This window comes from Enhydra lutris, unplaced genomic scaffold (genome assembly GCF_002288905.1).
Source record: "Enhydra lutris kenyoni isolate GAN:26980312 unplaced genomic scaffold, ASM228890v2 scaffoldscaffold21, whole genome shotgun sequence".
NCBI classification, from domain to species: Eukaryota; Metazoa; Chordata; class Mammalia; order Carnivora; family Mustelidae; genus Enhydra; species Enhydra lutris.
Window position 1 is genome coordinate 11,175,767 of NW_019154105.1, and position 13,295 is coordinate 11,189,061.

The following is a 13,295-nucleotide window of genomic DNA, read 5'->3' on the forward strand; positions in this document are numbered from 1 at the left end:
TTAGCCTTCTGTGATCACTCAGTTTTGCTTCACTGCTCAAAAAAGGATTAATATTTTACATCTGAACACGTGAAACTAGGGTTAGTTAAATTCTGGGGATCCAAGTGCCAATGTAGTGACTAAAAATTACAGGTGGGGAAAGAAGAGAATCGGAACAAAACTGCTATTGTTATTGTTGTGAAGAAAAATGCTATTCTGTCCACAACAGTAAAGGAGTACATGGTGCAAGTTTCAATCTGAGTTTTTATGAGTTTTCTAACCACAGATTAAACATAGGTGAATCACAATGAAGCTTTCAAAAGAGGTATTCCAAGAGTGTATGGCCTGTTTACTGACGACCTGAGGCTGTCTGCTGCCTCCATACCCCTAAGTGGCCATCCCAGCTTTCTGCCCATCCCCCGAATTCGGCTACAATAAAGGATAAGTAAATGAAATAATGACCAGCCCTAAATGTGACGTTAAGTTGGCATTTACAAACGATTTGCAAAACCACTCCCCAGCGGACCTAATCGACCCCAGGGCACACTCCTCAGACTTCTACTTGGTGGTTGTCTAAAAAGATAGAGCCCGTACTTTTCAGGGGAGCACACTGGGAGGAAGGGCGCCTCGGGGAAGCAAGGAGCTGCTCCAGACCCCAAGACCCTGGGGCTGTCATCATGGGATCCCTACCCGAAAGCAGCCTCATTAAGGGTGTTACATCCACAGGACTTGTCACCCCAACTTTGCACTCCTAAAATCTAAGAAGTTAAAAGGGTGCTGGGGTGACGGGGAAAAGTACAACGCCCGATCTTCTATTCTTGGACCCAGATAAACGCAATGGGCAAGCGAAACGGAGACAGAGCCGCCGGGCAGGAGAAGCGTAAGGGGCATAAGGGGGAGTGGGTGGTATCTACGCTGGGCGGCTAAACCCACAAACCCAAGAGAAGAGGGAGGAGAGACATCGGGGTGATGGAGAAATGCAGAGCCAACCAATCCACACACCGGTGTGTGTCGGGACTTGGGGTCCGGGGAGCTCCACGCGAGCTCGAAGCGGGCTGGGGAGGCGACAGGCGTCCGGCAGCGCCCGCGCACCAGGCAGGCTCCCAGAGCCCTGCTGGATGGGAACGCCCGGCCCAAGCAGCGAGGGCCAAGGCGAGCTGGGGCCCGCGGCCCTGGTCTCCCGAACAAAGCCCGCGCGCGCCGGGCCTGGCTACTCACAACAAGAAGCTCATGTCGGCGCGGCAGGGGCTGGGGGGCTCGGCGGTCTCTCGGCCTCCGGGCGGCGGCGACGGCTCGGGCGGCGGCCAGGGAAGAAGAGGAAGGGAGAAAAGGAGAGGAGGAGAGGAGGAAGAGGGGAAGAGCCGGCTGCTGGACGGCCACAACTTGTTCGGCTTCGCTCGTTCCAATGGCAGGCGGAGGCGGCGGAAGTGGGAAGCACACGGCCTGAATCACGGACGGCAGCGGGGAAGGAGGAGAAGGCGGGGAAAGGGCCGCACGCCTGCTCCCCGGAGAACAGCTGCCGCGGCCGCCGAGCTGCTCGTCGAGCCTCCCCCTTTCTCCTCCTCCTCCTCACCCCGCTCCTCCCTCTCCAACCCTCTAGCCCCCCGCGGCCCTCACTCCGCGAGTTCTCGCGAGAGCGGCGCGCGCCCACCCTCGTCCGGCCGGGGCTGCGGGTTAGCTAAGTTCTGGACGTCCTCGAAGCCCGGGACCGCCCCCATTAGGGCGCTGGGGCCGCCAGGCCCGCCAAGGCCAGTCCGCCCAGCTGGGGGTCATAGCCGAGCGCTCCGAACTCCTTGGCTGGGTTTCAGCAGTCGGGAAGGGAATGGGCTCCGCTCTGGGATGTCTGGGTTTGCAGTGAGGGATGGAATCAACACTAGGGCTTCTGCCCGTTCGAAGTGTGCAGCAAGGGATGATGAAAGGTTATGGAGTCCCTTTGCTAGTATATAAAAGCAGGAGGAGGTTTAACGTGTTTAGAATGTGTGGGTGTTGTTTGGCCAGAATAGAGAAAGGAGTCAAGCTCCCCGTCGTTTTATGGTTCTGTCTTTAAAACCCTGAACTAGGAGAGGAGAGGTCAGGGTCCAGCCTTGTTTCAGCAGGCGGGTTAGGCTGTCGTCAGTAGCTGGGAAAACTGCTGTAGTGACATATGCAAGGTCTGTGGAGCATTCTTAAATAGATTATAAAGCCTGGCCCTGAACCCCCCTGACTCTGTGAAGTAAGGGAGACTGGATGTGTTTTGTGCTGCAAAAGGCCCAATGTTTATAATGCTCTTAGACCCCATAAATGCGTAATCAGCATTGCCCATGATGAGCAGCCTACCACAACATTATCGCTTTGAGTACCCACTTATTAAACACTAGAGATGTCCATCTTCTTTATTCACAACACCCATCAAATCCACAAGTAAGTTTTCAAAGTATCGGAACAAAACTTAAATAATGTACAGCTATTAACCCACCTTGGGTTGGGTTACTTGGAAGAAGTACCAAAATGAAATATAGTCTGTTGAGTTTGTGCGGTATTAGTTCAGTACCTCAGTAAATCAAACCATTTTCTTTAAAACAGAAGGAAATATTGGAATCTTGACGCTATCTCGGAAATAGCAGTGGTCATTGGAATAATTTGAGAAGACTTAAAGACTCAAAAGATGGAGGAAAGAAGGGGGGAAAGGATTTACCTTAATATAGTGAAAATAGTGGATTTGTGACAGAAGCCCAGATCTTGATTTGGTACTACTAATGTACTATATAATTCCTAAGGGTCTTCTGAAAGTACAAGTTGAATTACCAGATTAGGAAATTACGTTTGGGAAGGGTAAATCAGTTAACCTGCTACAACAACAGTCTCATCCCTGTTAAAATGAGGGCCTTGAATTTTTACATGATCTGTAAGATATCCTCCAGTTCTAAAGTTCTGTCGTGTCAGGGTTGTCCTTCAAATGTCTGGCGGACAGTTCCCATCTGCTCCCTGATTTGGTAGCAGACTTATGTAGCTTTGCTTTTGTTCTAACATAATTTAAATGAATTCTATGACACTGAACCAGGATAACGATGAGCAGAGGAGAGAATCTGCTAAATTACCTGCTGAGTTCTTTTCATATCTCAAGGAGAATTGGCTGAAATTAACAGCTGATAAAACTTAAATATATTGGTCTTAGAAATGATAGAGGTTTCGTATTAATAATACAGAATATAATTCCAGAGGTTAAACATTTAAATCAAACCATGGCTGTCACTTAAAATTACTCAGCTTCAAAAGCATTGGGAAATTTAGAATCAAATAGAGGGTATATTCAAATAGACGTTTCTAATAACAATTTCACCTGCCCCAATTCATATTTCATATCACTGTCCTCTTAAAATTTCAAGAAGTTACTCCCCTGATCAAAATTATTTTGTTTGTAAATCTTTATTTATGAAGGAAGATGATTAAAATCTGTATTTACCAATTTTTCCAAGAATTGATACTATAACATAAATGGAATAGAACATGTGTGGGTATGCCTTTAAATATTTTTTAAAAAGATTCATTCAAATTTATAAGTGAGTATATTTATATATGTAAATGTAAACAAACAAGATAGTTATACATTGTGGGAAGACGGGAAGTAGACAGAATAATGTAATAGCAATGCTGAAGGGAGAGGATCTAATTTAGATGCCGTGGTTAAAAAAAGCCTCTTGGAGTGCTTGGGTGGCTCCATGGGTAAAGCCTCTGCCTTCGGCTCAGGTCATGATCCCAGGGTCCTGGGATCGAGCCCCCACATCGAGCCCCACATTGGGCTCTCTGCTCAGTGGGGGGCCTGCCTCCCCCCCCTTCTGCCTGCCTCTCTGCCTACTTGTGATCTCTCTCTCTCTCTGTCAAATAAATAAATAAAATCTTTTTTAAAAAATACTTTTAAGAAAAGCCTCTCTAAGGAGGTGACATTTTTGTTAAGACCTGAAACAAGAGGAGGAAGCAGTCTTAGAAAGAGTGAGGGGATGAGCATTTTCTAGTAGAGAAAATAATAAGCACAAATGCTCTAAGATAAGAAAGAGCTTAAAGAGTTTTTAGAGCTGAAAGGTTATGGCCTGGGCAGAGTGAGCAAGAAAAATGGCATCAGGTAAAGCTGGACATGGAGACAGAGGGCAGGCTGGGGTAAGATAATCTGAATAACGTTTCATTTTTTTTAATTTGGAAAATTTTAAACATATACAAAGGGGAGGAAATTAATATAATGAATCCATCCTGCAGCTTCAGCAATTATCAGTTCATGATCCGTGATTAACATTTTGGAAAGATCACTCTCCCTTCTTGTGGAGAATGAACTAGAGGGAGCCAACAAGTCAGAAGGGAAACCAGGAGACTATTCTAATAGTCCAGTTGTTTCTCAGTTGTGATTTGGTTTAGCGTAGTGTCATTAATAATAGAAGAAATTAATAATCTCAGGGTAAAACCAACAGCACTTGGTGATAGATTGTGGAGGCTGGGGAAAAGAGATTACTCCAATTATTTTTGGCTTTAGCAACTAATTGAAACAGCCATTTATCGAAACAGGGAAGATATGAGTCACAATTTGGGGGTTAAACTAAAAGTTCCATTTTAGATATGTTAGCTTCGAGATGTCTATTAGACATCGAAATAGTCAAGTAGAGTTTTGACTACTGTGCCAAGGGGGGGCGGGAGGAATCTGAACTAGAGACATGCATGCAGACCTCAGCAAGTAAACAGTATTTGAAGCCCTGCACATTGTTAGAGCTCAGAGTTGAGGCTGGCAGGCCAGAGAACTCACAAGTGTAGGTGGTGCGCTACACGAGGGGTGAGTCTTTTGCTAATACCACAAGTGTCTCTGGCCCAGTCAGTGGAGTTTGATAGTAATTCTTGCTACAAGTAAAAAACAAAAGGTATGAAGCCATAAGATGGGCTTCCAAAAAGGAATTTATATGCCCAATAAGGACAGACAAAGCAAAGTGTTACCTGTAAGCATCTGGGTTTTTTCTTTCTTTACTTCTCTTGCCGATATTTCTGGTTTCTGATCACCATTTACCCAGTTGTGATGATGATGATGTAGTTATGCTTTTGTTTTTTTTTTTAAAGAGCCCATACGTTTTATAAATATATGCTGAAATAGTTACAGGTGAAATAATATGCCTGGAATTTGCTTCAGAATAATGTAGAAGAGAGAATTAGGAGTATTGATGAGATGAGACTGGTGGTGAGTTGATAGTGGTCAAAGTCAGATAAGTACATGAGGATCCTTATATTCTCCTGCCTACTTTTGTTTAGCTTTGAAAGTTTCCATAATAAAAAAGAAAAATAGATAGCAGGTCTCCTTTTGAAGAGACCAAGAAAAGTATTATTAATGATAGGAACTTAAAATCTGCTGATATAAACAATGATTCTTTGGACTGGAGCATTCTTTCCTTGCCCTCATATTAGCCAGGTTTTTTTTCTGCCTATATATTAAGATATTCTTTTACATGTAAAGGCAAAAGCAAATGCCGTCAATGCCAGAGAGAAGAAACACTGAATTCAAACCCTGTGGCTAAATCTGGGCATCCGTATTTCTTGGGTAGCTGATCCCTTCTGATTCAGGAATGTGATCTGACTGTGAAAGAATGGATACCTGAACAGCAAATACTAGAAAAAGTACAGCTGGGCAACAAACCTGTCATGACCTGATAAAATGCATTCTGTTGTGCAGCAGTATTTTGGTTATATAACATCTAGGCTGATGTGGTAATTATTCCATCTAATTAGTTTATTACATAAGATTGTTTTTATAGCTGCAATATTTTGAATATTTCTTTTTTTTTAAGATTGTATTTATTTACTTGAGAGAGAGAGAGAGAGAGAAAGCATGAGAGGGGAGAGGGTCAGAGGGAGAAGCAGACTCCCTGCTGAGCAGGGAGCCCGATGCAGGACTTGATCCCAGGACTCCAGGATCATGACCCAAGCCGAAAGCAGTCGCCCAACCAACTGAGCCGCCCAGGCGCCCCAATATTTTTAATATTTCTGATGGTCTAGTCACTCCGCTAAGTTTTTCACATATTTTGTCCCTGTTTACCCCCATGTTTATAAGTATGTTTATGTCATTTATTCCTTACCCGGCCCCATACTGTTGGTGTTAGGTATTACTCCCTCCATTTATAGGTAAGGAAATTAATGCTAAGAGGTTACGTATGTAACGTGCTCAAAATCATATAACTAATAAGTACAGTCTGAACTCAGTAAATCCCATTTCCTTCCCCCCCCCCACAGGATGACCTAAATGAGAATGAATATATGCTAAATGAATTTTGGCATCCTGCACGATCCCACTTAACACACCTAGCAATTTAACCTAACCCTTATTAATGCTCTTTAGATTTTAATTCTATACCTTGCTTCATTAAAAACAACCATGTATGATTATTCACAATCCAGTGCATGGTTATAAATACTTCTCAAGGACATATTATTATGATATAATGGGAAAGAATAGAAATATAAAAGATTGGTTCATGAAGCTTAGTGTCTTTCAGTGCATTCATTTATCACTAAAAGCCATAAAGTATCAAAACACAAAGCTTATTTAATGTATTACAATGGAAGAAGAAATCTTCCATTGATTCCAAAACTAAGCCAATACCCTCCCTTCAAGCTGTTCATTCTTTTGAAGGTGAGGTTTGCGCAATAGAAGGCTAAATTTAAGAAAATGATGAAATGCAAATCATTTATCCACTGAACAAGAATTTATTGTCTACTACGGCCTCTGGGAGCAAAAAAATTATGAATCCTGTAGGTCATTGGGAAATATAGGCAATCAAATAAATAAAAGCAAAATTAAAAATTGTGGGGCGCCTGGGTGGCTCAGTGGGTTGAGCCTCTGCCTTCGGCTTGGGTCGTGGTCTCAGGGTCCTGGGATCCAGCCCTGTGTCAGGATCTCTTCTTGGCAGGGAGCCTGCTTCACCCTCTCTCTCTGCCTGCCTCTCTGCCTACTTGTAATCTCTCTTTGTCAAATAAATAAATAAAATCTTTAAAAGAATATTAAAAATTGTATAAGTTTCAGGAAAGAAAATTCCATGTTATATGTGAACGTATATTAAGGGGACCTCACCTATTTTTGGTTGTCAGAGAATTGGATCCTACGAATTCAGAAATGAATAGTACAGGGACACCTGGGTGGCTCAGTCAGTTAAGCATCTGCCTTAGATCTGAGCATCTGCTCAGTTTGTGATCCCAGGGTCCTGGGATTGAGCCCCGCCTCCAGCACCCTGCTCAGCAGGGTGACTGCTTCTCCCTCTGTCACTGCCCCTCCCCTTGCTTGTGGTCTTTCTCTTTCTCTCTCTCTCTCTGTCAAATAAATAAATACAATCTTGGGGGAAAAAAGAAATGATTAGTACGTATTTACTTCTTGCATTTAAATCCTGTTGTGTTTATAAACAGCATGATTTAATAAAACTACTAACCCTCTTATAATTACCAACCCACTTTTGTGTTCTGAAGCACCGTGACATTGAAATTGATTTTTGTTTTTGAGAAGCCAGTCTTAGAACTTTTTAGTGTTATTTTCAGTACAATTGTTAGAATCTTAGTTCACAGGAAAAAAATCGTAAAAGATTTCTTGCATGGACTCTGCACCTGCTCAATAAATATTGAATTTCTTGATCTGTCAAGTTTATTACTGGCCATAATGAATTGTTTTTCCCACTAAACTTAGACCACGTAGCCACTTTTCCAGGCAGCTGCATTGGGAGAAGGAAGAGGAAGGGTCCTTTTTGAACCTATTCAAAGCTGCTTTGCCCAAACTGAGAGGACATTGCCAAGGTCAGAAAGTCTAAAATTAACTCTACCAGCTGTGTTTTGGTTTGCTTCGTACAGCACATGGGCTCAGGGGGCTCGGTCTGGTAGGCTGGCTTGCCGCTTCAGTGTGCTGTGCCCTTAAAATTTGTTTGCCTGGAGTGCACCGTTGTACATAAGACACGGTAGCTAAGCAGCTTGAAAGTGTATGGGGACTAAACAAATAAGTCTCTTTTAACCTCAAAGAGGCCTAGCAACAGCGTGGGGGTGGGGGGAGAATGAAAGAGTCACCACTGAGTATGTCAGATGTGCAGCTTGACTTTTAACCTTGCTCGAGTTTCCCTGAGAGCAAGCTGCTTATGTGCTGTCAGAGACCCAGAGATGATGGTACAGTTTCAAGGAGTCTATGTTTTCAGCCCACCCATCTCCATGAGGTCCTTGAGCATGAAGGACCATATATAGGCATGGAGAGTATCCCAACTGGCTGCAACTTAAAAATATCCTAAGAATCAGCAGCTGTTACTTTCACCCACACAAATTCACAGTTGGCTTAATTAAATAGTGCCTATTCTCAAGAGCTGAAGCCCTTTGGGTTATGCCCAATGTTCTGAGGCTGCTTCCCCCATCTCCATTCCCCTCCTCAGAGTTACTTAAAGCAAAATGGATGAATAATAGAGATTAGTTAAGAGCCATTCAGGGTTTGTATCAATGTGAACAATGACATGTGGAAGTCAGATCTTCCAATATAGTCTTGACTCCCTGCCTATACAACCACTGGACTCTAGGGACCCTAGGCAGTCCCTAGTCCTGGCCATTTGTTCTCCCTTGCTTATGGTCATTACCGCACCCTCTTCTTGGCATTCTCTCATGTTTTTCACAGTTGTCATGGTCACAACCATAGCAACCTGAGTAGGCCCCAATCCTCTTATAGCTAGAGACATGAGATACTGCTTTACACAATTCCCCTGTACTGCACCAGCAGGAATCTGGGCCCAGAGAGTCAAACCATTTGTTTTTTTCTTGGGAGAAATATTTCTACTGTCCCAAAATATCACTACTTTTAAGGTTTGTATGGTGTCAGGGTAACCAGGATGCATCTATGGAGAAGCAACCCAGGATAATCAGTCCCACCTTGAAATCTGACCCACTTTTTCCAAATCCTTTGTTTATAGCCTCTACTCTATAGTTTCCACTCTAATCATTCCATTTGAGTACAGGGGAAAGACTTTATAGAATGAAACCATAGTGAACAAGATTTCCTGTCCAAAATAAAACATTTAAAGGAAGTGATCTTGTAATGCACTCCTTACAAGGGATCTGAGACCTTTCTAGAGCCCTGCAGGATAGAGGATCCCTCGTTTGCAAGATTCATTCATTCTGTCAGTCAGTAACATTTATTAAAGATCTGCCATAAACTAGTCACCATGCCAAGGATGAGGATACAAAAGAAAGACATTACAACCCTCAAGGAGCTCATTTCTACTGCCAGAGACAGACTTATAAACAAATAATTATAGCATGAAATCTAACAGGATTGTGTGCAAAGGGCTACAGGAGCTCAGCTGGGGAAAGAGTGAATTTGAGAAGGAAGATAAGGATCATAGAGACTCTCACCAAAGAAGCAAGGCTTAGAGAGTTAGTAGACTTTCTCCAAATCAGGAAGGGTTGATAGAGGAGTGAGAGGCAGAGAGAAGGCAATGATGATGCCACAGATGTAAAGCCCAGAAGCATGAAAAAATACATGTGTAAACAAAGGAAACGTTGAGTGCTACAACCAACGACTATAATATGAACCCTCACTTGTTCATTCAACAATATTTATTAGTACTAACCATATGCTAGTTATTTATGTTAGCGCTTGGGGGGGTATAGTAGTATACAAAACCAACTCCCTGACCCCCAGAAGTTTATATTCTAGTGGGGAGGAGATATTCTGAATTTGTCAGTGCATTAATTCTAGTTGTATTTGTATTTTTATCATCCCTAATTATGGTACGAAATCTCAAGCCTTATTATAGCAATATTTCAGAAGAGTAAAGTTATCAGGAATCAAGTAGTGAAGAAATTCCAGAGTCACAGCCTAAAGACAAAAAAGTTCTTCTGACCACGAAGCAGAAAAGAATTCCAATGCTCCTACTGGGTATTTACCCCAAAGATACAGATGTAGTGAAAAGAAGGGCCATCTGTACCCCAATGTTTATAGCAGCAATGGCCACGGTCGCCAAACTGTGGAAAGAACCAAGATGCCCTTCAACGGACGAATGGATAAGGAAGATGTGGTCCATATACACTATGGAGTATTATGCCTCCATCAAAAAGGATGAATACCCAACTTTTGTAGCAACATGGACGGGACTGGAAGAGATTATGATGAGTGAAATAAGTCAAGCAGAGAGAGTCAATTATTGTATGGTTTCACTTATTTGTGGAGCATAACAAATAGCATGGAGGACATGGGGAGATGGAGAGGAGAAGGGAGTTGAGGGAAATTGGAAGGGGAGGTGAACCATGAGAGACTATGGACTCTGAAAAACAATCTGAGGGTTTTGAAGGGGTGGGAGGTGGGAGGTTGGGGGAACCAGGTGGTGGGTATTAGAGAGGGCACGGATTGCATGGAGCACTGGGTGTGGTGCAAAAACAATGAATACTGTTATGCTGAAAAGAAATAAAAATTAAAAAATTAAAATTAAAATAAATAAAAATTTAAAAATTAAAAAAAAAAAGAATTCCAATGCTCTGTTGAACTCTGCTTTACTCGATACCACAGAGTTCCAAATTAAATTCTATAGGTAGTGCTGGGAATATTGAAAATATAGTCTTTAAGCATAACTCAACGACTGCATGGTCAAATGGCAGGTCTAAAATTGAAGCAGTTGTGTGTGTTGGTGGGGGGTGTGCTCATGAGCGCATGTGCAACCACACTCTGCTCCTAGGAACAGAAGCTCCTCCTTCTCTGTGTCCTCCTTCCTCCCTCCAGCAACCTCCAGGGACTTGTGACATCTATTAGAATTCACTGTCACGGGGCCTTCATGCTTACAATTTCCATAAATCCTCCCTGGATCATCAACAACCGTCACAGGGGGCAGGGAGATGGGAAGGGGTGGTTGGTGGCTACACAGCATGGCTCAAAGGGCCGGTGCCTCCCAAGAGGCCTTAGTAGCTACTCTGGATGGGACTGAAAGCAGCTCTTTGTTTGCTCTAACACTCTGGAGCCAACTGTGGCTGCCTGTCCTGCCATGGCTTTTAGAGAGCTTATATAATCGTGGAAGCATATGAAAATCTAAGCCAGGGCTGGAAAGAGACCACAGAATCTTCAGGAAATGAGGGGAACTAATATTTATTTTATGCTGTGTAATTCTCTGGGGAATCTTGCAAGACTCTGTATCTCATTTAATTCTCACCACACCCCTCTGAGGCAGATGCTACTGTCCCAGTTCTATGAATGAAGATACTAAATCACCTCTAATACAACACCAGTAGTAAGTAACAGATTCAGAATTTGAAGCCAGGTACTATTGAATTCATGGGGAATCAAAATGTCTCGGGGCTTTGTGTTACTGAAAAGTTGGTTAAGTGGTTTACAAACACAGCATTATATAATATTGAGTCACATATTAGGAACGTTATTCCCCTTTAAATTCGTTTTCATTTCTTCTGATTATATCGAGGAGAAAGTATGTCTTTAACACCTGTTTAACTCTTAGTCTCTGGTTTTAAGAGAGAGCCGCAGACTTTAGATCCAGAGACTTCAGTAGGCAAAAATATTCAGCTAGAGCTTAATAACACTGTGCTTTTATTGAATTTATTTATATTTTCTTCTACTACATGAGGCCTGTGATGGTCGTTTTCATTTATAGTAGTAATAGAAAGTAGATCTCATTGATTAAGCTCAGGAACTCTAGCATCATACTATTCAGGTTCATCTACTTACTAGCTGTTAGATCTTGGACATTAAGTAACCTTCAATCTTCTCACTTGTAAAATAGGTTTAATAGTCATATTTACATAGGAGGTTAATGTGTGGATTCAATGAGATATTGCATATTCGGCACTTAGAAAAATATTCAAAATACACTGTTGCTCAATAAATGTTAGTATTATGAAGTTTAGGGGAAAATGAGCTGATTTTTTTAAAAGGATTTTATTTATATGAGAGAGAGAGAGAGGGAAAGCAAGAGACAGAGCTTGAGCATGGGGGAGGGGCAGAGGGAGAGGGACAAGCAGACCCCCTGCTACGCAGGGAGCCCTGAAAGACACAGGGATCCTGGTTCAATCCCAGAACCCTGGGATCACAACCCGAGCAAAAGGCAGATGCTTAACCAACTGAGCCACCCAGGTACCCTGAAAATAAGCTGATTTAAATCAGGATTTCTCACCTTTGGCACTGCTGACATTGTGGACCAGACAATTGTTTGTTGTGGAAGGCCACATTGTGTGTTACAGGATTTTTAATAGCCTTCCTGCCCTTTCTCTACTAGATGCCGGTAGCACCCAGTAATGACAAAAATGTCTCCAGACATGGCCACATGTCCTCACAGGGGCAAAATAACCCTCGGTTACTACTGATTTAAAAGAAAATACTAGGTAAAAATAGGACTTAGACATGCCATGACTTAGACTTGACAAATATTTAAACATGTTATGAGAAAACCTGGAGTTTGAGAAACAATGCTTTACTACAGTGCTTTTCGAAATTTAATTATAAAAACCATCAGTTACTATTTTTATCTGCAGGTTGACGACGATGCTCTAAGTTTCCTTTCAAAGTTGAAAGTATTCAAACAACTTAGAAGGAGCTGGGCTAGTAAGTACATGAAATTTATCTTTATTTTTCTTTGACCGCCTTCCTCTTCTCTTGCCTCCTCTTCCAGTCCGTCTGTTGCCCTACACCAACTTCTACACACATAACCGTGAACTGACAAGGCAGCGTCCTTTGTCCAGACTTCCTAGACCCCTCCTTCCCCAATCAGGGGTGCTTTTCTCTTCCCCCAAGACCCTATTCTCAGCTTTTGGAATACATGTAAAATTTTTAACTGATACCATGTCAGATAGTATGCTTTCAGTTACTCACGGCAGAAAACTAAGCTATTTCTGGTTGAAACAATGAGGACATTTATCGGTCAACAGAAATGAAGTTTCAAAATTGGGAAGGTTTCAAGGTGGCCTTAATTCAGTGAATCCAGCTCCATTTTTCTATGTTTCCCTTGAGTCTGCCTTTCTCTGTGTGCCAGCTTCATCCTCAATGTGGTGGGAAATCGACTATTATTAGATTTTGGGATCTCACGCTCACGTCCAACCACATTTAGAAGACATTAGAAAAAAAAAATTGTCTCTAGACATTCTCCAGAGACAGCCTCGGATTACTGAAAGTCAGCCTCAGATTTTTCAGCCTTGGGAGTTATTTGCTTTTAATGATTAAGTGGCCGAAAAATTCTCTATCTCCAAAGCTCAGTAGTTTACTGGGTTACTGATACAGTAAATGAGATACTATAAGAGAAAGCGTTTATAAACTGATATGTAATTATAAGGTATCTCCTCTTGGATCCTTTTTTTTTTTT

The 13,295-nt window shown here is 42.4% G+C and overlaps 1 protein-coding gene across 2 annotated transcripts in view; it reads right to left on the reverse strand.

The window, feature by feature from the left end:
• The window catches only part of LOC111149234 (MOB kinase activator 1B), a 52,189-nt gene extending 50,954 nt beyond the window's left edge, over positions 1–1,235 (reverse strand). For both annotated transcript variants that reach the window (XM_022506184.1, XM_022506186.1), the window contains exon 1: positions 1,198–1,235. In XM_022506184.1, coding sequence (XP_022361892.1) covers positions 1,198–1,211 — 14 coding nt within the window. In that variant the 5' untranslated portion in view covers positions 1,212–1,235. The remainder of the gene's footprint in view (positions 1–1,197) is intronic.
• Between the last annotated feature and the right edge of the window lie 12,060 nt (positions 1,236–13,295).